Genomic DNA, 27,647 nt, shown 5'->3' with positions numbered 1-27,647 from the left:
GCGCTTCGTCGTAGCGAGTCCATCCTACCTTGAACGTGAACGTATCCTTATCAGTGCACCACCACAATGCTAGCACATTTTCCGTAGCCATTTCTGCCGTCAGGTCCAGATTCTTTACCTTCGCGTCGTCTTCTCCCAGTGACTTCAGAACCGCTGGGGAATTACATATCCTGTTGCGGATCTCGAATCCGCCTTGGAAATGGACGTACTTGACTTGGTTGGCTAAATGCACAGCTTCCTTTTCCGTGCTTACGCTCGCCAGCATGTCATCCACGTAGTGCCGTTTGATGATGGCGTCGACTGCTTGTGGATGCTTCCCAACAAACCACTCCGCATTCAGATTTTTAACGAACTGTGCGCTGCTGGGTGAGCAGCACGCACTGAAGGTCATAACGGATGGATTTCGAACACGACGACTTTCCCAGATTCGCCTGTCCAAAAGAACCACTGACATGGCCAATCATGTTCCCGGATCTTCACCTGGTGGAACAACTCGCGTAAATCACCGGTTAGCCGTGGCGAGCGGAATTCAGCGATACTCCGAAGATCTTGGCAGCTGCATCCCACACTATTCGCACTTTCCCCGGCTTGTTTGGATTTAACACCGGAAATACCGGTAGGTATCAGGCACGTAAAACAGGTCGATCTTCTTCTTCCTTGGTCAGCTGTCGTATGTATTATTTCGAAAGATATTCTGCAATTTTCTGGTTCAGGGCTTTGGCCAGATCGGGATCCTTCCTCATGCGTTTTTCCAGCAAGCTATGCCGACGTAATGCCATTGGTCGACTGTCAGGTAGACGGATGTCGTCGTAACGCCAAAATAATCCTGTTTCGTGCCGGTCACCCTTGAGACTGGTTAGCGATTCCAGCATTCTACAGCTTCGTTGATCCTCGAAGGACAGCAGCGCTTCACTCGATTTCATCACACCAAGACGAGGGCGAAATATTCCTTCATGGCTTGGTGCGGATATTCATCCGAATAGTTGTCACGTGACCCCACGTGGAACGAGTAGTGTACCATGTTCGGCGCATTTTCACCGTCGCTTCCACCACACATGGTCCACCCCAATCGCGTCTTGATGGCAATTGGTTGTTCCTGCTTTCCTTCTCGGCTCCGCAGTACGAGACTAACGTTCGCGTGCTTTAGACCGATCAGAATTCGTGGTCGGGTGTCTTCGTATGACTCGATGGGTAGGCCACGTAGATACGGATACTGTTCCTTCATCCTTCCTGCGTTTAGGGATTGCCGTGGCAACTGAAGCTCTTTCACCGTTCGCACTTCATTTAGTTTGAACATCTTTGCTCCGTCGTGCTTGCCCACAATCGAAACGGTAGTGATTAAGGAGTCCATCGAAGATACAGTGGGCTTTCCACTCCATCCAATTCGAGCTTGTCAGCTAGGTCTTGGTCCATAAGGGTAAGCTTTGAACCTTCGTCCAAGAATGCGAACGTCTGCACGTACCTGCTCTTTCCGTGCAGTGTGACTGGGATGTAACGGAATAGAGACGTGCTGGAGCTAGAACGGTGAGTGTTGCACTCATGTCTTGATGAGCTCGCATCCTGTCGATCTGGTTGACTTTCGTCGGTGATCGGGTCCGCATCCTTCTTGCTCTGATTCTCGTTGTGAAACACCGCGTGATGCTTCCGCGTGCAACCATCCTTTCCGCACGTCTGTGCCTTACATCCACCATTATGTTTCCCCAGACAGCGACGACACAGACTGAAGTCGTGCACCACAGCCCACCGGGAATCTCTCGATAACTCCAATAACTGTTTGCATTTTTCAATTGCTTTGCAATTGGAATTGCAAACCGGGCACTCGTTGTTCGAAGGTTTTTGAACAGTCTCCTTCTATGAATTCGTTTATGGAGTTTAAAAGATAACTTTTAAACCACTGAGCCGATTTCAAAGATCAAAATATCGAATTGAAGGTAATTAAAAATTATATTCCCATAGGAATATTGAGCGAAAACCCAAAAATTGAAAATTTAAAAAATAAATAAATCAAACACAAAAAAAAAACGCGTCGCTGATGATTTGAGCCTAAATTTTCAAAGGCCTAGGCGAACCAGCTGAAAGTCTTGTAAATACAAAAAAAATCAAGGAATGCCATTAAAAACAAACACAATCAATGATTTTCAATAATCAATCCCAAGTTTTAAGTATCATTTTATTTTTGCACCACCCTAACATGGAAATGGTCACCCAAATGCCAAAATAAAGAAATACGTGTCTAATATTTTGCGATAGGGAACAACCACCAAACTACCAATTTTTACGAAATTCTTAGAACCACTATAACGTTTTGCTATGGAATGGCTGTATACAGCGTTGCCAGGTCATTTTCAGATAAATCTGGACCAGGTAAAATATAAAATCTGGAAAAATCTGGAATGCTAAAAAAAAATCATCTTTTTAACATAATGCTATTGAAATCAAAGTGATGTGCCAATCTCCCGTAAAAATAGGTCAGTATGATCATCTGGAATTTGTTTAAAGTACTAGAATGGTTATAAATTACGTGTTTAAATAAATTAAATAAAGCAAATAACTTGTTGGCATTGTTAAAATCATCCAAAAGTTGAAAAGTATTGACACGGTGTGCCCAAAAAGTTCAAATATACATTACGCAGCATTTCAAAAATTTGAATGAATTTGCCTAGGGGTAAGACAACTGTAGTCAGAGTTAATTTATTTGCAGAGAGTAAATTTGAGTTACTCATATTTACTCAAAAACAAACAAAGTAGTTTAATATTTTTCATCAAATTGTGTTCAAACAATCCCCGTCTGACAGAATGTTTTGATTTAAAGATTTAGTTTTCATTCATTAAAAGATCCAAGTTAGATGGCTCTTGTCCTGGCCAGGAAATGTTTAGGTCTCTTTTCATTCCTAGGATGGATGGCTACAGTGTAATGTCTTTGAAGTTTTTGGTGATGTGGTGGTGTTAGTGTTTCCATATCCCAGCCATTTATGATTACCTGGGAATCTTAAAATAGCTGAAGACTCTTCCCGGGAATCGGGAAATATTTTCGGTAGTTATTTATTAAAACTTGAACCTCGTCAAGATTCCCCCCGGTAGATTTTTCTGACAATTTCTGGAAGTTTCTTTCAACTTTCCCTTGAAGATTTCGATCAGCTTCTTCGGAAGGATTCTTATGATTTCTCTGGGAGGTTTCGTCTGACTTTGCACGAAAGTTTCTTCCAACATCTCCTGGTAGTTTTTTTTAAACTTGCCCTGAAAGAATCTTCCACCTTCTCCCGCAAATTTCGTCCATTGTTCAACGGAAGTTTCATCATCTTTTCATTCCAACAGTATCAGATTTCAGATTACAATCAGAAGTCCTACCGCTAGGAGTGGAAACTATTTCCCATTTCATTCGGACTTCCCACGGAAAACTTTTCTGAATTATTCTGAAAGTTTCATCCGGCTGCCTAAATTTGCATGGAAGTCTCTTCTTACTTCTCCCGGGAATTTCTCACAGATTGTGTCAGAAGCGTCTACCGGTTTCGTTTGGAAGATTCTTCACCAGAAAGCTTTCCTGACTTCGCACTAAAAATTCGTCAAACTTTCTCCGGAAATTTCAATCAATTTTCCCCGAATGTTGTGTGGTCATTTTAATTATAACATATGTTTAAGATGGTTTTCGTACAAAAAAACTGCTTCTCGGGAAGTCAAACTAGTTTTCTGAGAATCGGGAAATGATAATTCTGGTAAATTGCCCGGGCAGGAAACACTAGATGGTGTGATTTCAAGACTAAGGAAGTAAGAATTTGGCCAAATGTTTTCAGCAGATGAATTTATCTTATGAAAATTTATACTCAATGTCACAAAATTGTTCAAAGAGGTTTCATATTTTGTTGCAATGTCAGAGTTATACCCCGTTCACATTACAGCGTATATCACATGATATACGCTGTCTTGCAATGAGCACTCATACATCAAGTTTTCACTGGAAATCCTATGTATGAGTGCTCATTGCAAGACAGCCTATATTACGTGATATTGGCTGTAATGTGAACGGGGTATTAGGGTCAACTCTCTTCAGAAGCGTTCGTTGTTTTTCCTGATGCTCCTGCAAAAATACATCAATAGACACTAGTTAAAAAAGGTTCAACAGTAACAGGTTGAATTTTCACCGTCTAGTGTTGTTGTGTTGATCGATATTAAGCACAAAAGGAGCATTGTTGAATGCGGTCTTTTATTTAACTGTTCATCCCAGGTAAAAATAGGTCATTTCTGGCCAACTTCATAGTTGATTCTATTCTGAAACTAACATGAAGTTTGTCAATGAGCGATCGTCGAAGGGATGTAGGAACCACCACATACCATTTTTTCATACTGGGATTGTCCAGAATCTACCTTTGGGTTGACTGGATTATTTGGAATCCCCCCTGGACAGTCATGAATCCCCGTCAATATTGAGTGAAATTCTTACTGTGTTACTGTGTCCGGAATCCTCCCTGGGATAATTCATATTCCTTCTAAGGATTTTCCGAAGTTACCTTTGATATTTTTGGGAAACCTAACTGGGATTGTCCGAAATTTCCCTAGGCTTGTTCGGAATCTCTACTGAGACTGCCATAAATCCCCTTTGCGATTGACTGGAACCCTCCTAAAGATTGTACAAAATCCAGCAGTAAAGAAAGACAGCTCTGACTGTTCCGTAAGGTCACCATAAAAATCTTCCATCGATTTTGAGGGGGCAGCTTGTAGTTCCTTTCATACACGTGCAATTGCCCTTTCATTGCTGAAAGATCTTCCCAGTAAAGCATTGCAAGCGCACCGTTGTTGCTTTGCTTTGCTTGAAAGTATCGGTTGCTATGTGTATTTTATGATGAGCAACGCGAGTTACTCAGAGTTACTCAAAATTAACTCCGGTTTTACTCATGATCAAAAGCTGTCTTGCCCCAAGGAATTTACTTAGAACTCTTCAAAGGATATCTTCGCCTTTTTTTAGTTCAATTTGAATCATCCTCTAATTCCATCATATTTCTTTTTATACTCCCCTGAAATAATCTTGAAAATATCTAAACTTGTCCAGTAACATTCTAAGAGTTCTTAGCATTACCTCTTGTAATCTCTCTGATTCCCTCAAATTGGAAAAATTACTCAATTTTGTGTCCATTTTTCTCTATGAAAGTCTTAAAATATTCTTAACAATTTACTTGGTACACTCTTCAGAATGACCGTCACACTCTTCTCAGACTTATCCGTTAATTCCATTTGAAGAGCTTTGTGAGTAAGGTAAGAATTGTTTTGAAATCCTTTTCAGTATTGTAGTACTTTGCCAAAATGGTTTTGAAAGTCTCCCAGAAATCGCGCTTAAAATTTTATTAAAATCCACAAAGATGGATGTAATTCTACTCAGAAATAGCTTGAAATTCTCCTTTGATTTTACAAAGAATTCGCCTCACACTTAACAGTGAACTATTTTCAGAATTACCTTAGAATTCCAATAATGTCCAACTTTGATGGCTTTTAATAAATAAAGTAGCAAGTTTGACTTTTTATTTTTAAAAAAAAGTTTAAATGAATTGCAGTGATATTTTTAAAGCAACATGTTTAAAAAATCTGGCACAATCTGGAACATATTTAAAAAATCTGGAAATATACGTGGTCTGCCTGTGTATCTGGCAAGACGACTAAAAATCTACAAAATCCAGATAAATCTGGAATACTGGCAACGCTGAATTTTATTTAATATATGCACGTTACTGTTTTGGCAACATTGGCCAATGATTGCTGCTACGATACAAAATGCGATGCATAGCTTAACTCATACTTTCATACTGTGCGCATGTGACAGTCTTGTTATAATCGTTCATTGCTTACCGGTAAACCCCGGCTAAATATACACTTTTTCTGCACAACACATTTTAATCCTTGTTACTGTATATGCCTTGTTAATAGTAGTGACAGGATTCGGGTAGAAAGCGAGTAATGGCGCTATAACCACATGTCATAAAATACTAGGACAAGATTTAGTACTCATGCCCCAATCGCCAGAGGAAAATGGAGCATCACTTAACCTTTCTAGCCTAGATGCTTCCAACAATCAACTAATCATATAATTACGATAAAGGTACGAGATTTCCACGTTTCATCTTTGATTCAAATAGGCCCGATGTTTTCTGAATCATCTTGCCCCTTAAATGCCACACAGTACCCTGGCCGTTTTGGTATATGTGAGGCATCTTCAATGTGAAACATATGTCAAATAAACAAGAAAAATTATGGAGGTGTATCCATCATTTTCCAAGATGCTTTCAAGAATTGGCTGTGTTGGTGTTGGATTATATTAGATTAGATAAGATATTCAAAGACTGAATAGTTCATAAACTTTTACTGAATTCATACCGATTTTAGAGGAAAGTCGAGAAAAATTCGACTCATCCACTCCACTTTTTATTCTAATTCGACTCATCCACTCCACTTTTTATTCTAATTCGACTCAATTTGAGTAACTTTCATCAGCCGTGTTGCAGTTTTATCGATCAAATCCGACATTTTGTTCATGAAAATGAGTTCACCGTATTCTACACGGTTAGAAAAAGTACCCAAAAGTATGTTCTTTTCACTCATCTCGGCACTATAGTGCAGGAACCCAAAAGTAGGTAAAGCGGGTCAAAGTAATTTTCATTTACTTGTGTGCAGTTCGTGTGGAATTTTCCACTTGCTTTTTAACCAAAACGTTGTGTTCCCACAGTTTACTACCCCTGTTGGGAGGTTTTACTCCTCTATTTTTGACAACATTAGAAGGAGAATTAGGAGTCAAAAGTAGGTAAAAGTGAACTGGCCGTTGGGTACTTTTGTCTTACCGTGTAGTTACAGAATTTCAGATTTGAACAAAAAAAAATTTCTTTTGAATTTTTGAAAAATGATCCCCTGTCCGCATGGCTTCAGTGAAAAATAATTGTCCTTTTTAAAATTAATTTCCATTCATTGAATATCATCCTTTCTTGAGTGTTGTGCGTAAATTCAGTTCCTCCCACCATCCACCCAGCTCTTGATTAACGAATGCATTACTCCTTTCATAGGTTACCAAACGAACCGAGAGCACTGTTGCATAATAAACACACTCACACACCTCTCCACAATGGAAGCTCTCGCCACCCATCTCCAACCCCGTTGTTGTTGGTTACCTCCGAACCGTCATCAGCTCCGACGAGAGCAACCCTTCTCCAGAGCAAGGATACGCGCATGTCGTCATCGTTACGGGGGTGAAACGCCACCGGAAAAAGTGCATCCTCCGTTCGTTGGGAAAATCGCGAGAGCGAGAGATTGTTTCGCTCTCTTTCCTCTCAGCTCATTAGTGCCGTAGTCGGGGACGATGGTGACGATAGAATACAATAGAAATGGGAAAATAGGAAAGCTTCTTAGGACCGGCATATCGTTTTCGCGGTCGTCGTCGTCGACTAAGAAAGGCGAAAGACAAACAATGAACTAGAAGCCAGACACGCTGAAATTCAGAATAAAGGTAAGCGTGTAGTAGTGAATAGTTTTGGAATATCGTAGCTGCAGCTTCCTGTTGAGTCGGTTGTGAAAATCCCAGACGAGTATGGACTCACTCCCCTCACCGGCTGCCATCCTTCTAAATTCGTTTGTGTTTTTTTTTGTGAATGGAAACAAAGTCCTTTCTGTGCTCCAGTTTCTGCGGCCACGCCGGGGAGAGTCTCGACTGCACTGTGTGAAACTTCTGAAGAGAGCGAGAATATGTTCCACGCGAGGATGCTGCCTCCGCAGACTTCAGGAACAACCGTGTGCTAGTCGACGGTCGGTAATATCGGTCGGTGGTGTGTGCTGGTATCGAATTTTCCTTCGCATCGTGAAATCGTCGTGGGTATTTTATGGATATCGAATCGCGATCATCTACCGAACAAGTGTTCCGTAAAATCGTTTCGGAAAAGTGTGCCAGGGCGTGTTAGTAATTGCTTTCTTTGTTCGTGAATAATTCGATTCCGATTGAGGTAGGGCGCAGCCTAGATGCAGTATAAGTGAGTGAGTGAAAATTAGCCTCGTAAAATAAATCCTGCCGATTTGGGATTCGGAGTGCAAATACCGGAAAGTGGGTCCCCAGTAAATCCAATTATGTAATCAGCTGTTACTGAAAGTGGAATTCGGTGTTGCTCAGAAGAAATTTGCGAAGAAAGCTTCATTCCGAAGGGTGTGGGTGTGAACATTAGTTCCGGGTTTAGTCCCTCGCCTCGCAAGGGAATGGAATCGTCACGTCCTTCGTTGGACTTTCTGCTGGAGATGAGCGAGCCGGAGTCACGTTCCGGTTCACCGGCCGGTGGCAGCGGCGAGCAGCAGGAGTTGCTTGCTGTTGCCGTTGATGCTGGTGATGATGACGATGCTGATGCTGGTGATGAGGACTCGCAAAGGGAACCAAACAAAGACAACGGACCGGATGGTGAGCAACAGTCAGATCGGACAGCATCCAAGCCGCCGAAGAGCAAGAAGGTACGTGAGAGTTTTTTGTAAAAATCGTCCATCCCCGGATTGAACTGGAGAGATCCGTTCAAGAAAACGTAAAAGCACGTCACTTGTCGGGTATAAATTTTGCAACAATACTGTTTCCTCGCATTTGCAGCCAAAGGGGATTGAGATGAATTTTGTATTCGCTTCGCGGATTTAGTGCTTCGCTCGGATCGCATAACATTATATCACACCGTTCGCGCTACGAGTACAATGTATATGGCAGGGTTCTTTTCTGTATAATACGACGCTCCATGATGTGATGTGACTGTCAGGGAGATTTTCCCAACCATAATGCTGAAGTGGGTCGAAGTTATGAAGGGTCATGGTGGTTGGTGTTGTAATGGAGTCAAGAAAAGGAGGAGAAAATCGATGGCAACTTCTCGAGCAGAAGATGTTTTGCGTTCTGGTTCATCGGAGCAGATGTAAGGGTAGTTGGAAATGATTGTTTTCTGGATTCGCTTGTGGCACGCAAACGAGGATCAACTAATTGGTTTACGAATTTGGGAATGGTTGGCATCTATTAGAAGGCCTTTACAGGGGTTACATTGATAGTGTTCGTAGATCGATGTAGAGAACTTCATAAGGTATACTACCGAAGTAACCAACAAGCTCGCAAACTGCCATTGTTTTCAATAAAAGACGGATTGTATATAGCAGGTCCAGGAGTCTTTCCGATTTAAATGAAGGTTTATCTACGTTTTTGACAGTATGAATTTTCCATTGATATTCAGATCAATTCGACTCAAGCGTCATTTTTTAAAAGGGCGTATATATTTTCATGAGCACTATGTTTGATAAAAACGTATCTCAAAAACTATTGGTTGTATCAAAATTGTATCTAAGGACAAGTTGTAGACAGAGCCGCACTAGTGATATTTTTTTAGGTGACATGTTCTAACGTTTGCACCCCCTCCCTGTTCCTTCATTTTTACAATACCCTTATCACATTCCATAAGGGTAGCGTAAAAGAGAAAGGGATATTGTAACTAATTCTCACTATCATACCTGTTTTCTCTTAAATGGAATGGGAGTTGTTCCACCGAGAGATCTGACTGATGTTCTTAGAACTCATTTGAAGTTTGCAGAACGTCTCCGAATTTGATTTTTTTTTTCCCTGAAATTCGCAGTTTTTTCCTAAATTTCACAGTACATCTCGAATTTTTTTAACTCTTTATTTGTTCCAAATTCAAAATGAATTACGTTTCATTTTAACTTAAGTGCTCCAGTTACTACAGTAACTTACCAGCCTTAATTGTTATGATACATATCAAAGTGTTTTTTACATTGTTCCTGTCTTGGCAATTCAGTATTTTAAACAGGTTTTTTAAACCTGGCTGTCAGTATAACATTTGAAATCTTAAAACTAAAAACTAAAACTAAACCTTATCTAAGTATAAAGGGAATTAATCGTTGTAATTGAGGATTGCAACGATTTTTGCCTGAAATTATTAATTATTTTGTTGGACATTTGTTCCAAAGTCTCAACATTCGAAATTATATGTACCTCGTTAGTACTGTACCAGGGAGGCAACTTCAAAATCATCTTCAGAATTTTGTTCTCCATCCTTTAAAGTGCTTTTTTCCTGGTAGTGCAACAACTAGACCATATTGGCACAGTGTAAAGCATGGCCAGTCTAAAAACTTGTTTAAATATTAGAAGTTTATTCGTCAGGCAAAGTTTGGATTTCCTGTTTATAAGAGGATACAAACATTTTATATATTTGTGTTACATTTGGCTTGAATGCCCTCAATGTGATCTTTAAAAGTTAATTTTTGGTCAAGTACTAATCCAAGCTATTTCACTTGGTTTGACCAGTAAATTGGAACTCCGTTCATAGTGACTATGTGACTACTACTAGGTTTCAAAAAGGAAGCTCTAGGCTTATGTGAAAATATTATAAGTTGAGTTTTGGAAGCGTTGGGAGAAATCTTCCATTTTTGTAAATAAGAAGAGAAAATATCTAAACTTTTCTGCAGTCTGCTGCAAATAAACGAAGACTTCTTACTTTAGCTGAAATGCCTGTGTCATCAGCGAACAAAGATTTGTGGCAGCCCTGAGGCAAATCAGGGAGGTCCGAAGTGAAAATGTTATACAATATAGGCCCAAGAATGCTACCCTGAGGAACTCCTGCTCTAACAGGTAGTCATTCAGATTTGGAGTTTTAATAATTTACCTGCAGAGTTCTGGCAGTTAAATAATTTTGAACTAATTTCATAATAGAGAGTGGAAAATTAAACTTTTTCATTTTAGCAATCAAACCTTCATGCCAAACACTTTCGAATGCTTTTTTATGTCTAGAAGAGCAACTCCAGTTGAGTGGCCTTCAGATTTGTTTGAACGAATTAAATTGGTAACTCTTAAGAGTTGATGAGTAGTGAAATGCCCATGGTGAAATCCAAACTGCTCATCTGCAAAAATTGAGTTCGTATTGATGTGAAGCATCATTCTATTCAAAATTATTTTTTCAAAAAGTTTACTTATTGAAGAAAGCAAACTTATTGGACGGTAGCTAGAAGCTTCAGCTGGATTTTTATCCGGCTTCAAAATTGTAACAACTTTTGCATTTTTCCATTTATCGGGAAAGTATGCCAAATGGAAACATCTGTTAAATAATTTTACCAAGAAAGACAAGGTACTCTCTGGGAGTTTTTTGATGAGGATATAGAAAATTCCATCATCACCTGGAGCTTTCATATTTTAAAACTTTTTAGTTATAGACCTTACTTCGTCCAAATCAGTCCCCCAGGAATCATCAAAAATATTTTCCCGAGAGAAAATATTCAAATAATCCCGAGCGACCTGATTCTCAATAGGACTAGTAAGACCCAAACTGAAATTATGGGAACTCTCGAATTGCTTAGCAAGTTTCTGAGCTTTTTTCCAAATTTGTGATCAAAATTTTACCACCTTCTTTAAGCGCTGGAATTGGCTTTTGAGGTTTTTTCAACATTTTTGTGAGTTTCCAAAAGGGTTTGGAACTCGGGTCTAATTTAGACACATTATTTTCAAAAGTTTTGTTCCTCAGGGCAGAGAATCGTTTTTTAATTTGTTTTTGTAAATCCCGCCAGATAAGTTTCATGGCAGGATCGCGTGTTCTTTGATATTGTCTCCTACGGACATTTTTAAGACGGATCAAGAGCTGAAGATCATCGTCTATTATAATTGAATCGAATTTAACCTCGCATTTTGGAACTGAGGCAGCTCTTCCTTCAAATATAGAAGTAGTCATAGATTCAAGAGCATAATTAATTTCATCTTTGGTTTGCAAAGGAATGTTTGGATCGAAGTTATATTCCATAAATGTTCGATATTGCTCCCAATCAGCTCTTGTAGAGCTGTTGGGATTAGAAATTACTTCTAGGGATATTTAAAAAGTTACTGAAAGGTGATCAGAACCGAAGTCAGCATGGGTAACCAATTGGCTACAAAGTTGACATGAATCAGTTAAGACCAGATCAATAGTTGAGGGATTTCTTTCTGAAGAATAGCATGTTGGGCTGTTTGAATATTGAATAATGTGATAACCTGCAGAACAATCAACAAACAGAATATTACCATTGGAATTGCTTTGACCATTATTCCATAAACGGTGTTTTGTATTAAAATCACCAATAATTTAGAATTTAGACCTATGACGGGTAAGTTTCTGAAGGTCACCCTTGGGAAAATTCTTTTGCTGGCCTACGCATTGGAATGGCAAATATGCAGCTATAAACGTAAGTTGTCCAAATTTTGTTTCAACAGAAACTCCCAAAGTTTAAAAAACTTTGGTTTCAAATGAAGAAAGAATTTTATGTGTGATTCATTATCTTTAATAGATCGAGCATTCCAATTTAAAATATTTAATGATTTAAAATCCATTGCTGAATTTCAAAGTCATGACAATATTATTCGCAAATTTTACTCCAGTTTGAATAGCATCAAACATGGAGTTATAGTTAGATTAGATTTTTGAATAGCATCAAACATGGAGTTGGAAATCATGTCAATTAATGATTTCTGTAAAATTCCATTTTAGGAGCAGCAATGCTTCCTAAGTCAAAATTTTCAAAATTTCCGTTAGAATTACATTGGTTAGTATTTTGATTTCTAGCCGCTGCAATAGCAGCATAGGTAGCTCCATTAAATCGCTAAACATTGTTAGCAGCGAGGGGAGTAGGTACAGATGAAAAATTTGAAGCAGGGGTGATATTTGTACCTACGGGTACGAATGTAGAATTTGTTCCTCGCTGACCGTTGTTAACAGCAGAGTAATTTGTACCTGTTTGGAAACGTGGAGCGTTTCCTACCTGTCGCTTAGAACGAGATTGTAGGATCGCTTTGCGAGTCTTACATTCCTAAAAATTGGATTTGTGTTTTTCACCACAATTTGAACATTTAAATTTCATAGGATCTTCCTTCACAGGACAGTCGTCTTTTGCGTGAGAGGAATCACCACAATTCATGCATTTGGCTGGCATGTAGCAATTTTTAGTTCCTTGACCCCATCCCTGGCACTTACGGCACTGGGTGAGGTTTTGGAAATTTCCTCCAGTCTTCCTGAAGTGTTCACGCTTCACTCGGACATGGAGCATAAGGCTAGCTTTTTCCAAGGCCTTTAGGTTGTTTAGTTCACTAGACTTGAAGTGAACTAAGTAAAAATCATTAGAAATTCCGTTGCGCGAATCGCCAGGACGGGATTTCATTTTGATTACTTGGAGTGGTACAACTCCAAGTAATTTTGCCAGCTCATCTTTGATCTGATCCAGGGATTCACCACTGGGCAGTCCTTTCATGACAACCTTGAACACACGTGTCGTAAGTAAAAAATGTGTGCTGCTTCTTACGTAGACTTGAGAAGACATTTAAATCCGTCCAAGGTTTCAGCCAATACACGGCATTTACCCCGACGTCCAGTTTGTAGTGAAAACTTAACATTCACGAAGTTCAAAAGTTCCATGCGAAGAGCATGGAAATCGGAAGTGGTTATCACAATAGGGGAATCTTTTCCTTCTTGGCATTAAGCCGGGAAAGTTTACTAGATTTTTTCTTGGATTGATTGCTCAAATTAATTTCATCAGAAGGGGGATCAAGGGATTGCCCTTTTCTTTTCTGCTTAGGCACCATGGCGGCAGTAAATTTTTATCCAAATCGACTTCCAAGCAGATTACTATAAGAATCTGAAGGATCGAAGAGGAATTTTACAAATCGATATCCAAGAAAGATAACCTCGGGTAGGGTCCAAACAAGGATCGAAGAGGAATGAGAGTTGAACAAGGTAGAAATTTTACAGGTTGAGCACTGAAAAGTCCTGTTTAAACTTGTTGTAGCTTTAGGTAGTAGTAACACTTCTTTTAGCAAAAAGCAAATAGATTCGCACGGCAAGAGAGCACGATGCGGACTGTACATACCTAATGTTGTAAGTGATTTTCAGAACGTCCTGATAATTTGATGAACTTTCCTGACGTTCGTGGAGCTTTTATGATTTTTATAGAACTTTCCTGAAGTTTGCGGAGCTACAATAAAGTCACGGCGGGAGGCTTTTGATGGTAACGCTTTATACAGTCAAGCACTGTAGAGCCCTGCGCCGATGTTGCGATCCAACGACGTTCATATAATTTTACTACAGTTCACAGAACTTTCTTAAGGATCGTAGAACTTACCAGGAGAACATTGGACTTCCCTGTAGCTCCCAAAACTTCCCTGAAGTTTGCAGAATACTTCTGAAGTTCGCCCATAATAAATTTTACAAATATGTCAAACCCACTGTGGGCAGCAACAACCTCTAGGTCATGGTTATGAAGACCAGAGCAAAACGAAGCTTTTAAGGCCATCAAACAGCAAATCATACACACTTAGAAATAACTAATTTGACACGTGACAGAATCCTTCTGTGACATAAAGGATCAGACGTAAACAAATATTTCATGTAAAATTAAGTGCTCCTAGAGTGAAAAGTTTGTTTCTCGACGAAAACTAAATTTGATTGTGTTGAATTTCGCGTCTGTTATGACTCAATTTTATGTCAAAATTGACGCTCGTATATGTCACTCTCAAAGCAGCTAAATTTACATGATTTTTTTTCTAAGTGTGTATACACAGACGCATCTCCAGTTGCTCTGGGTGCTGTGCTGGTACAAGAAATGTAAACGTAAATCAAGCACCAAGAGTAATCAGTTTTGCTTCAAAAGCTCTCACTACGCCGAGAAGAAATATGCACAGAATCAAAGAGAAGCATTGGGCGCTCTTTGAACCCACACACATACCTATAGGCCTATATATGAGTTTTTAGGTACGTGGTCACATTAGACACATGGTCAAAAGTGAAAGATTAATAATTGTTTGTACATAGATCAAATCGATTTTCAGTCTTCGATAAATTTGTTTTGTATAGTATTCTGTAATGAATAGGATCGTTCCGTTTCACATACATTTTCCCATACAAAATTTAAAATTCTCCCGTAAATCGAAATTATAACCAAATTTGTTCAAAATTTTCACAGTTGTTGGGGACCTCAATACGTATTGAAAAAGCAGTTGGAATGTTGACCCGCCCTAATATTCAGTCAAAGTGTACTGACCCATCACATTTTAATTATAACCAATACTCCGTATTGTATTGTCCTCGGAATGAATCCCAATCACGAATGCTTTGATGTCGTTGTTGGTGTTAATCAATACATTACTAATCAAGCATATGGCAGATCCTCTGATCAGGGCTAGTATTAGAATTTAATCCGATACGGAGCTTATTGCTATATGAAATCTTCTAATTTTAAAAGTGTCAGGAGTTATACCGTTCCTACTGTCGTTAATGTTTTAAAAATTCTTAGATTTCCATAAAATCTTTCGTTATAATTGCTTATCTTTTGACAGATACGCGTATTTCGTCTACTACTTTCAGACTTCATCAGTTCCAGGTAAAGACAGGAACGCGCAAAAACTGGTCGACAAAAAAATCGTTTCTTTCAGTCAAAATTCATATCACAAAAATCTTCTTATTTTTCTTTTGGTAGTTCAATTCAAATATTTAAAGGAAAAAATGGTCGTTTATTCTATTGGTTTTCCAAATCCGAACTGCCGATGGTTCCCGTAGTAATGAAAATGTCGCTTTTTAGACCACACGTGCATATCGCCTGCCGGACGAGATATTTTTTTCGGGAAATTCGATAGTTTGATGGTTTTGAAAATTTCAGTCACCTTCCCTTTTCCAGATGCTATATAAAACTCCTGTCCCTGAAGATGCTTGAAATCCACCTTCACATAAGTTTCATCGTCCATAAAAACACAGTCGAACTTTGTGAGCAGATTCGTATACAGTTTTCAGGACCACTGCTTTGCCGACGTGTTCATTATGTCATATTTTAATGTTCTGATATATTTAATTTATCCATTGCATATATTTTCATTATATAAATAAATACTGGGTTGGGAGGGAGCATCAGGGTATCATTCAAGCTGAAACTGGACGATGGTATGATTGACAGCCGGAGTCTAGGAGGGAATAAACACTATCATTTTCTTTATCCTACCGATTCGATTGTGGTGGTGTGAATTCTACTTCAACAGTTTTAGGGCGATTGACGCGCCCTTCTTAACAAACCATCCAGTAGGAAGCTTAATAAGTATTGCGAATTGTGTTATTCGATTTGTTGGAGCGTATCGTTGGAAGGAGATTCTTAAATTCCCGCGGATTTCGCGTAAGTGTCTCTGCTTACGGGTCCGCCCTTTCGTTTTTGGCCCTTCATACAGCGATATTGTGAATTCAGATCGGTAGCTCAAATTGATCTTGCTATTGAGTGGAGCTGCATACAAGACAAGTCTTGAAGGGATGGTGGCTACCTTACATACACTGCTTTGCCGACGTGTTTTGTTTGTAATCTCGGTTCGCCACCTTCACCTTCTTAAACGTCAACAACCCGGCTCGTTTCTTGGCCCGCTTCACAGTAGTATGGGAGACATTGAGCTTTCCAGCGACGTCCCGGATGGAGGTTAGGATTCCGCTTATATTTCACCGCCACCTTCTTCGTCGTCGCTGCCACGTCCGGATTACGATTGCCGCCGTTTTTGCCGGCTTCCCAGGTTTTCAGGATTGCCGGCGTCCTGGCGGTCGACAGACGCTCCCCGAACACTTTTAAAACGTTTGTCACGGTCGATTTGGCCACATCCAGCAATTTTGCCAATTTGGCGTGTGAGAACGCTTGGACGTCATTTTGAAAGCTGGAGAGCAAACGGTGAAAACTCAACTTCCAAATGCAGCATTTCAGGATTTTTTTAATGCATTTTTAACAGAAATACACCAATTACAAGTTGACAAATTTTTGCGCGTTCCAGACTTTACTCAACACCACATCAGTGCCAAGTACTCAACACCACTGGTACTTGGCACTGATGAAGTCTGCAAGTAGTAGACGAAATACGCGTATCTATCAAAAGATAAGCAATTATAACGGAATTTAAAGGAAATAAACCAACACACTCAAAGCTCTTCATAAAGGGATTCCGTTAAGATGTTCGAAAAATTTCAAAGATTCATAAAATCTTGCAGTTCTAAAATTTCTTAAGGGTTGCTTGACTTTTAGAAGAACTTTGAGAGCTCTTTGGTGTTCCGGGAGTTCTATGCATTGCTAAAGTTCATGATTCTCCTGGAACTCTGTGAGCTCTAGATTTTCTTGTTATGAAGGTACTGCCTTGGGCCCTTGTGATTCTGATCGCTTGATTTAAACATGAATCGACCATCCCTGTTGTTATTTGACAGAAAATAAATACCGTGTACAATGTACACTAGACTGATGCAAATTTGAAATTTTCGCTCCACAGTGCTCAAATGGTTCCAAATTGAGTCCTGATTAGCCTCCCAAAATGTGAACTCATTTAGTAAGAAACTGACTTGGCACAAACCATTTGAATTTTATATGGAAATTACTATGGGAAAACCATTTTTTTTATCATATCTATATAACAATTCACCATATCTCTCCGCTTTAAAACAGAATAGTTGAGCATTTGGGAAATTTTCTCAGCTACAACTTTCTTCAAGATCACTTTTCGACAACATGTAAGGAAGAAAAGTTAAAGATAAATTTCAAATTTGCATCAGTCTAATGTACACTGTACATTCTATAAAATGATCTTTGCTCTTCGAACCCGGAGTTTTTTTTAAGTACCTACCAACAACTACTTTCTTCGTGAAATAAATTACTGTCCCCGATTACCACCCACCGCGGGAAGCCGGATTCATTTCATTTCCATTTCATTGCTTCCCACCACTCGGTCATTAATCTCGAATTTATCCTCACACCGCGCAAAGCGGCTATTAATTCACGTATTTATTAATGTACACAAAATTTATCGCTTGTTTAAATTATCTCCTTAACGACACTTTCCATTCTCCAAAAAATGAGCCTCGAATTAATCTATATTATTTATTTGACAGCGTTCACATTTTCTGTTCGCTTCTTTCGTTGGTTCTTTTGGAATTTCTTGAACCCGATTCGGCTCGTGTTCTTTCGAGCCGTGTCACCAAACGGCGGCCACCAGAACGGAATGACCACATGTGTTCACATTAGCAGAATTATGTTTTCTGATGTACAGTAATCCCTCAATTTATGCGATGGGTGGTACCGTCCACCCATCGCTATTTCTCAGCTGTCCTTTAACCAATCATTGACAATAATCACATACAAAAAATCAGCGTTATTGATTGAAGGACAGCCAAGAAACAGCGATGGGTGGCCGCTACCACCCACCACATAAATGGAGGGGTTACTGTACCTTTATGCCTTTCGGTAAAACATTCTATACTGAAGGGCCCTTGGGAGGAGAAGTGACCTACCACACAAGGATTTGGTTTCAAAGTCAGTTATGCCGCTTTCTTCCCCATGCTCTGGCCAAGTGACAACGTCTTTTTCGATATCTGTCTGAAAATGAGTTGTTTACATTGACGGCTCGCACCTATTAACCCATGGCAGAGGTTACTGACATTTTGCCCATTTTTTTCTTGATCTGTTCCACCGACTCGGATATCAGCTACAAAAAGCAGACAATGTGCGATGATTGACTTCCAAACAAGATGCAAACATTCGAACAAACAGACCAGAACGATAAAGTTGAGCTGTTTTTGGAGTTTCCTCTCGGCGTGTGTGGTTTACTATTTTTTTATGCTGTTGTTTTTTTTTCCAATGATGGTAGATTGGTAGCAAAAGACATCATCAATCAAGTTTGGGCTTGGGTCATGCTTTGTTATCGCAATGGAATGGAAGTTGTGAGGTCGTGACGTGAGGCGAAGGAGGACCGAGACAAATGTTGTATACTTCCCATACTGCGGTAGTCGTTACGGATAAGGGGCAGTTTATTTTTCATTCCCCCATACATATCGAGGGTTCAAAAGTAGGTCAATAGTCGTTATTTTTTCCGTTCGTTTCTGGAAGGATGTATAGTGCATTGAAAATGATACCCGATTGATGGACATCCAACCATGTGGTTGAGCCACCGAAACGGGGAGAAATCCCTATTGTATATGAACTACGGAGCAATAAGGAGCCATTGACAAAGATGGGAACGGAAATTAAAAGAAAATCTGATTGAGTTGCTACAGCACAATGTTTGACAAAGGTTGGTAAGCGGTAGGGGTCGTAAAACTCCTTATGAGAATTTTTTGTTAAAGGGTGAGCACTTCTTCGTCATAAGGGTCCCATTTCCGTCATACGCCAAAAAACAATTACAATCAGCTACATCCAGGAAAGTGGCACCCCTATGTCTACTAATAACAAGTAGCCATAGAAATTTTTGACGTTTAATCGGAGCGCACTAATACCATAGAGGTAACTCTAAGACCACTGGGTCCCGAAGAAAATCATTATTATTTTTGGCTCACTCAGTACCAGAACAACGGTCCCAAGCAGTCCCAAGCTATTTCACTCACCCCTGCATGTTCTGCATGAATCCACACACCCCTGATGTTATCTGTCAAACTTTCATAGCGAATCAAAACAAACATAGTGTAGTAATAGAATTTCAACTAGAATAGGGTACGTTAATCGTTTGCTTGGGACCAATAGGCTACTAAAGTGGTGAGCCAATTTAAAATCGTTAGTTTCGTATTGATTGTTGCTAATACCAACAATCAATACGAAACTAACGATTTTAAATTGGCTCACTACTTGACTAGTTAGTCTATTGGTCCCAAGCAAACGATTAACGTATCCCATTCTAGTCGAAATTCTAGTACTACGCAATGTTTGTTTTGATTCGCTATGAAAATTTGACAGATGAAATGAGGGGTTATTCGTTTTTCCTATGTTTCGAGGGGTGAATCGATTAGCTTGGGACCGAAGAGAGTACCAGAGCTGAGCCAAAAAGTTGAGCACGTTATTTCGGGACCTTCTAGTCTTAGAGTTACCTCTATGCTAATACACCATTTAAATTTATGGAGTGCGAGCAAGAGGTAAACACACAGATAAAAATTCTAAATTTTGATTGTGATGTAAACATTCATTCACGTAAACTTGTATTTCTTTTCACGCAACCGAGTAACTTGTAAACAATGTTTTTTTTTATTTTTTTTTCTTTGGTTTGTTTTTTCCGTCGATCTTGTTTTCCGTGCTGAGCACCAATGCTACCGACGTGCCAGGAAGTCAGCTCCCACACCTGGACCCTACCTATCGACCCATCAACTCATGAACCGGGGACCAACGGCTTTACTTCCCATCCGAAGGAAGGCGTGATCAGAGATGTTATGCCTCAGAACATCCCGGCGGCGCCGACTGGGATTGAACCCAGGCCTGCTGGGATGAGAGATAATCACGCTTACCACTACACCACCGGCGCCGTTTAAACAATGTTGTTTACAAAGATGGGCTTTTGTATACAATATTTGCTACATTGCATAAAATGTGTCAGAACTTTACATGCTGTATAATGTAAAAATATATGATATGTGACGCTCCATTTATGTGCATCATGTTGAACATAAATTTACACTACGTTTTCGAACTGTGCAGGTTAGAGGGAAAACATACCTTCCCTTCAACCCTGTGTGTTTAACACTCAACAAAAAAATCATGTAAATTTAGGTGCTCTGAGAGTGACATATACGAGCATCAATTTTGACATAAATTTGAGTCATAACAGACGTGAAATATAGCTTAATAAAACGTACTTTTCGTTGAGTAACGAACTTTTCAGTCTCGGAGAACTTAATATTACATGACATGTTTGTTTACGTCTCATCTTTTATGTCAAAGATGGATTCCGTCACGTGTAAAATTATTTATTTCTAAGCGTGTAGATGGAGAAAGACGATTAAACGTCAAAAAGGTCTATAGTGAGCATAGCCGCGGGCCCACGCTTGAGCCTAGCTTTGATTGCCTTGTTTTCACTTCTATATGCTGCCTACGAAAAGATGGCAGCGTACCAGCAACAATCAATACGAAACTAATGATTTTAAATTGGCTCACTACTTGACTAGCCTATTGGTCCCAAGCAAATCGATTAACGTACCCCATTCTAGTCAAAATTCTAGTACTACACAATGTTTGTTTTGATTTGCTATGAAAGTTTGACAAATAAAATTTGGGGTTCGTGGATTTTCCTATGTTTCGAGGGGTGAATCGATCAGCTTGGGACCGAAGATAGTACCAGAGCTGAGCCAAAAAGTTGAGCACGTTTCTCCGGGACCTTCTGGTCTTAGAGTTACCTCTATGGTACCAGTCCCTTGGATATATCCAACATTTATGCATGAAATTCATAAATATGTAAGTAAGTAAGTAAGCAGCTAATAAAAGGTGCTACGATCAAAATTTGGGTCGACCTAAACTTGACGCATTTCTTTTAATCGAGCATTTAAAAAACCTGAACACCCCTTATTTTGTAGGTGTGTGCGTACAGAATGATGCCTCCAGAGACGATGTTTTATAAGAGACACGCGGAGAGAATAAAAGGAAATCTGGTTGCACGGCCAACAAAGTTATTTTGTCTGCAAGGTTTGGCAACCCGCAATTTTGTGTTTACTTCGAGTGACTTTAAATTTGAGCGAATATCCGAACCGATTACGGTAGTATAAGAAGTATTTGAATAATATTTTTTTTGACAAAATTGAGTGAAACCAAATAGACTACATTGGAGGGGATATTTTACAGAGCGTTGCGCAAAATTATGCAATCTCCGATTCATGCTTCCTACACTGTATGAATTAATTCTCGATTTCGCGTGCTAAAACTACCGTGGGAGAGCCACCAGTTACGCCAAACCGACGATCAAATGCATTATTTACAAAAGCAGATACGTCCCTTTAAAAAGTAATCGAAAAATCCCTTTTAAGACATTCTTCTCCAAATTCACTATCTTGACAGATTACACCGGAAACGCCTTGATCAACGTTACAGGGCCTGTATATATGTTTTTCGTTGCACTAGAGCGCATATTTCATGAGAACATAACGAGAATAACAATAATATTCCAGCCCGAGTAGCTACCTTGATGATGCTTTGTATAACTACATAGATGATAGGTTCAAAATTTTCTGACTTTTTATAAGCCATACAAATCCAGTGATTAAAAACTTGACAGTTGATAAGCGAGTTTGTAATTTAAAAAAAAAATTTACTTTTTGACATTGTGTACATATAAAAAATAATCTCAAAAGATTTTAATTGTGTTTTATTTGTATTTCTAAAGTCAAAGAGCATCAAATTGCACTTTTCATACGCAAACTTAATTATAATTATTTAAATCTCAAAAATGAAATTTTATCCGCAATCTCAATACTCCTCACGCTTTCCTCGCGAAGCGCTCGTATCTATTTACATTGCTCGATTGGAACCGCGTTTGACGGTTCGATTGGAACTTTTGGCTTCAGTTTTCGCGCGTCTCTTATAGACTTCTCTGACGTTTGTGAATTTCACAAGTATTAGTGCAGAACTTTGGGTAAATTTCGAGGGGGCGACTCTATCTACGATGCAGGAAAAAATGTTTTGTTGTGGTTAACTGCGCGTACGCTGAGTAGATAGAAAGAAGATTGTTGACGATTCTGAAGATTTCATGCAAAAAGGTGATGCGCGATGCAAGTAGATACGAGAAATGAAAGAAGATGTTTCGAAGATTGATTCGCTAATGTGAGATTTTTTGAGCATAAAGAATTGAGATTTAGATGTGTCACTCCCCTCGGTAAATTCAAAGGTTTTCTTGCTCTAATACTTATAATTTACCCAAAGTTCTGCATTAATACTTGTGCATTTCACAAACGTCAGAGAAGTCCACAGAGATTGCTGACGTTTATCGTACGCACACTACGTCACGTATACGGATACGCAAAATGTTTTCATCGGAAAAAAAAAACTTCATAGCGGAAAATTTTCCCGATGAAAACAAATCACTGACACAATCATACTTTAGCAATCTCTATTAAGCAGCGTCTCTGGATGCCTCTATTTTGATTTTGACATTTCTAGATACACATTTAAAAAGGTCCTATCTGCATTGATTGATTCTCTTCATCAACTTTCTCTTTTGTTAATAACTCAGCTGCCAAACCTTTTCCTCAGGCTTCCACTGCGCGCACTACCGTATGCGAGACGCAATACGAATAGTCTCGTAGTCATAGCAGTCTCATGCGCAAGAGATTTGTAGCACTCTGTTTCTCTCTCTTCAGTTTTGTCGCATCTCACATTCTCATAATGTCTGTGTGTCGCACTGTTTTGTAAGCACTAAGCATAGCACATTTCCGGATGTGCAAAGCTCATGCGCTTTTCTCAATGAGATGTCGCTAAGCGACGTCTCAATGCGACATCGAAATAACAAACTCAACTGGAAGACCAACTCGTGTTCTTGATGTGGGAAAAGTATTGTTTTGTTTTGAAAACGATGGAAAGTGACCTAGCTACTACCATGCTTGGTATGCACAGTTGTACACACCAACTGATCATTTGTTAATAACTTTTCACTCAGTTGTTGAAATTTGTTTTTCTTTAAAGTAATTCATAGATTAGGATTATAGCTTACTATAGATATGCAAAGAGTAGGTAAATCTTAACATTTGAATCAACACCAATGAATTTTTGCACTTAAAATCCGAGATGTGTAGCGAGCATTTCTCACTTCATTTTTACAACACAAAAACAAATACAGTTTATTACTAGAATAGTTATCTACTATATTTACGTATCTATAACAAGGTTAAACTCTATTCTATCTACTGCTTCAAAAGAACTATGTTTCGTCAACTGTGTGCAAAGTGATTAGTAAATGAGCAGTTCGTGACCTCAACTGTGTATGCTAAGCATGGCTACTACACTCTTATCGAACATGGAGAAGAGGTGTCAGATGGCTATGACCAACAATTTTCGTTGATTAAAGGATTAACTTGAAAAATAGCCCATTCATAACGAACGAAGGAAGAGATGTGGCTTTGGTAAGCGAAATGTACAATCAAGTTGTGGTTTATTTGCTCGTTAATATGTTTTTTTTTTCAATTTCACCGAGGGTCCACGGTTTTAACACTAGGACTATTTGGAAATCTGTCGTCGCAAATTGATTGTTTCAATTCAGCATCATGGTGGCTGGTATGAACTATCCTGTGACCACTAACACATCTGAAGAATTCAGTTGCTGCCGTAGTAAGTTTTGTTGATTGACAGGTATTCAATACAATTCCTGAAGCAAGAAGCTTAGCAATAATCCATAATACAGATATGACACAACTGTTTCCTAAATGTATTACATTAACCTTAATCCAGCATTTCGTACCTACGTACACTGTGGTGCAGTGTTCACTCGGCTGTCGACAGAAGCAGACCATTCTTAATGTGTGTCACGCCATCGTTTGTTTACTCGGCAGCAACCATTGTGTGGTCCTCCTCATTGTTCTTCATCAGCAGTTCTTTCGGTCGATACGTCGTCAACTTTGGAAAGCAATGGTTTCGTGATAAATGTGTGAGTGCTGACCACGTTTTGCGTCCATTGCTGCAATGGAAGCGCTCTGACCCCCGTTGGCGAATCTGCCATACCATGAAACCACTGGAAGTGGCTCCCGTTCTGGTGGAGGAGGCTTATTGGATAGCGGAAGATAAAATGTTTATTGTGTTGTATCTTTTGACTATAGTTTTAAGATGTATTGTATAGTGAACAAGAATCCTCGGCTTTGTTAAGTTAATTCGGTTGAGCCTTATCAAATAAATTAATAAACAAAAAAATACACTGTGGTGCAAAGTTGATCGGACACAAGTTTAACATGTTGTAAATGTGTTCTGTTATGATCAATTGAGCTGAAATTTTGACGTAGAACTACAAATATGTTAAATTTCACGTGTAAGAAAAACCAAATTTTTTGAAGCACCTGCTGGAAGGTGACAATAAAATTAAAATTTATGCATAGCTGATCGGTTAATAAAAAACCAAGTTTTGTGTCAAAATTTCAGCTCAATTGATCATAACAGAACACATTTACAAACATTTTAAACTTGGTTAATTTTTAAGTGTGGGGCCTCCCTTAGCTCAGTCGGTAAAGGTGCAGCTACAAAGAAAGACCATGCTGGAGGTGGCTGGGTTCAATTTCCGGTTCGGTCTAGGAATTTTTCGGGTTAGAAAATTTCTCGATTTCCCTGGGCATTGAAGTATGATTGGACTTGTCACACAATTATACCAATGCAAAAATGGTACAGGCATCGAAAGCTCTCAATTAATAACTGTGGTAGTTCATCTAGAACACTAAGTTGAGAGCACGCTATAAGCACAGACAAACAGACATAACTCTTAGAAGAAAATTCTTCAAAAAATATCATCAAGCGTATTTTGCATGCGCACTAGCACCATCTATCATCCACATTCCCAAGCAATGTTTTGCAACCGGAGCATCCTTCGTGCATGTTATTTTTTCACTAGTTGCTTTTCCCTCGTTCTGTCAACGCGTCAGCTGAGTTGAATAAAAACAAAACAGATGGAAGTCAGTGATGACGGTTCTATGAAATTTTCAGAAGATCAATAGAATTGATTGAATTCTGCAGAAATACGGATCCATAGGAAAAATTCTCAGAAGCTAAGACTTTTTTTAGGGATTTGTTTTGTTTGCTTAGTGTGCTTTTTCTTTTGCTGGAAGCAAGTTTTTAAACGAGGTAATGCATCACTTATTAGTGCCCTTTCTACCCACCGCTCATCACTTCAATGTGTACACTAGAGTGATGCAAAATTTGAAATTTTCGCTCCACAATACTTAAACGATTCCAAATCGGATCCTGATTAACCTCTCAAAATTTGAACCCATTTGGTGAGAAACTGAGATGGCACAAACCATTTGAAGTTTGTATGGGAATTACTATGGTGTCAAAAACCAATATTTTTGTTCATGTCTATCTAATAATTCCCCATATTGGTCTGCTTCAAAAGCAAACAGCTGTGCTTGTATGAAGTTTTCCCAGCTACAACTTTGCTCAATACTACTTTTTGATTAAATTCAAGGATCGAAAGTTATAAATGGTTCAATGCGCTGATTTCTTATGATCATGCTCAATCAACTTCTCAGCAGGCATCATTGGTGTTTCTGGGGCGTTGAATAGGACACAAAAATCATGGCTACTATGTCACACTGCAAAATACAGTGTTGCCTACAGAGCAGCTGCTTGATCATGTCATAAGTTTACCAATCTCTTAAATAATTAATAACTTTTTCCTGTCTCGTTTTATATAGATACGATCTTGAGCAAAGTTGTAGCTGAGAAAATTTTCTATAAGAATGGTTACCAAATTATTTCGCAGCTCAATATGGAAAAAGACTAGAAGGCAATGAACAAAAAGTTGAGATTTCCCATAGTAATTGACATGTAAACTTCAAATGGCTTGTGCGAAGTCTGTTTCTAACCAAATGAGTTGTAACTTTGGGAGGCTAATCAGGACCCGTTTTGAAACCACTTGAGCACTGTGGAGTGAAAAAGTCAAATTTTGCATCAGTCTAGTGTACACAGAAGAAAAAAATAATATGTATCAATCAATGATATTCATGGTGAAGTATTGAACATCAATAACTGGTAAAAGTTGATAGAATATTACAGTCATCAACATGATTTGTTCTCGAATTCTGTTTACATCGTACAACATAATATTAGGAACGGAATGACTAATGTGCAGCAGTTTTGATGTAATATTCAACAATTTTTTTTTCTGTATTCGTCAGATGTGACTGGAGACCAGTAGGATGCCTTGATCACTTATCATTTTCAAGAGCTGACATCTACTAACTAGATGTGAAAAAGAACTGGCATCACTGATAAGTTCGAAATGTGGTGGCTTGCGATGAATGTGATTGGGAGTGTTATGTCTGTTTGTCTGTGCTATAAGCTAATATGCGATATGTAATAAGCTTGAAATGCGAAGAAGAAGAAGAAGAAGAAGAAGAAGAAGAAGAATAATAAGAAGAAGAAGAAGTTATTTTTAAATGTAGACTTGTGTGTATGTAATGAGAAATCACCACCAACGTTTTTGCAGCAAAGTACACTTCTGCGTTGAAAATAATCCCTTAAAATAGGGTTCACTCAAGCCAGACAAAATACAAATATTAATCTTCAGAGTTCTATCATTACTAGCGTGTTGATATGGTCAGTGCTAAGTCAGACCGAACTAAGTGACATTTTTTGACGTAGAACTACGTCTTTGTCGACTATACTGGGATGCAAATCAAAAAATATGTGTGGTGAAGGAGTGTTAGGTTTTGAACGCTTGTAACTTTGCCATTTATAGATGAAATTAAAGTCCAAACACGCCAATCGATAGGATATTACATTACAAATCTGCTGAAATAAATATTTTTCCAATTTTTTTGTAATTAAACTTTTGAAAATGTACAAATGATCATTTTATCACTGTTTTCATGAAATAAACCTTTTTCCCAAACCCAGTCATCATAAACGAATACCACTTGGTTGCACATCATACTGCTTGAACCTGAAAAGATATAAATCAGCGCTGCTCTCCTGCTTCTGCTCATTACCGCTTCGGACGGCGTGGCACTAGGTCCTGCAGCAAGCAGGACCAAGTCAGCTACCAAAGGTGGATCACGGCATGTACACCACAATGAGGAATGATACTTGAAAAAACGTGCATGTAAAACCCCCTCCCCATTAACAACCTCTCCCCCTCCCCCTTAACATATCCCGAAAAAGACATGGACTTTGACGATAATTTCGGGAAATAAATTTTA

General features: G+C 38.9%; 1 protein-coding gene across 1 annotated transcript in view; it reads left to right on the top strand.

Annotated features, from left to right (window-relative positions):
* The first annotated feature begins 8,207 nt into the window (after positions 1–8,207).
* p130CAS (Serine_rich_CAS and FAT-like_CAS_C domain-containing protein p130CAS) overlaps positions 8,208–27,647 on the top strand; it is a 420,726-nt gene continuing 401,286 nt past the window's right edge. The window contains exon 1 of the mRNA XM_065231801.1: positions 8,208–8,463. Coding sequence (XP_065087873.1) covers positions 8,218–8,463 — 246 coding nt within the window. The 5' untranslated portion in view covers positions 8,208–8,217. The remainder of the gene's footprint in view (positions 8,464–27,647) is intronic.

The sequence above is a fragment of the Ochlerotatus camptorhynchus genome, unplaced genomic scaffold, assembly GCF_037179485.1.
Source record: "Ochlerotatus camptorhynchus isolate MF236.1 unplaced genomic scaffold, CSIRO-AGI_Acam_v1.1 ptg000361l, whole genome shotgun sequence".
Classification (NCBI taxonomy): Eukaryota; Metazoa; Arthropoda; class Insecta; order Diptera; family Culicidae; genus Ochlerotatus; species Ochlerotatus camptorhynchus.
This window is presented reverse-complemented; position numbering and strand designations above follow the sequence as displayed.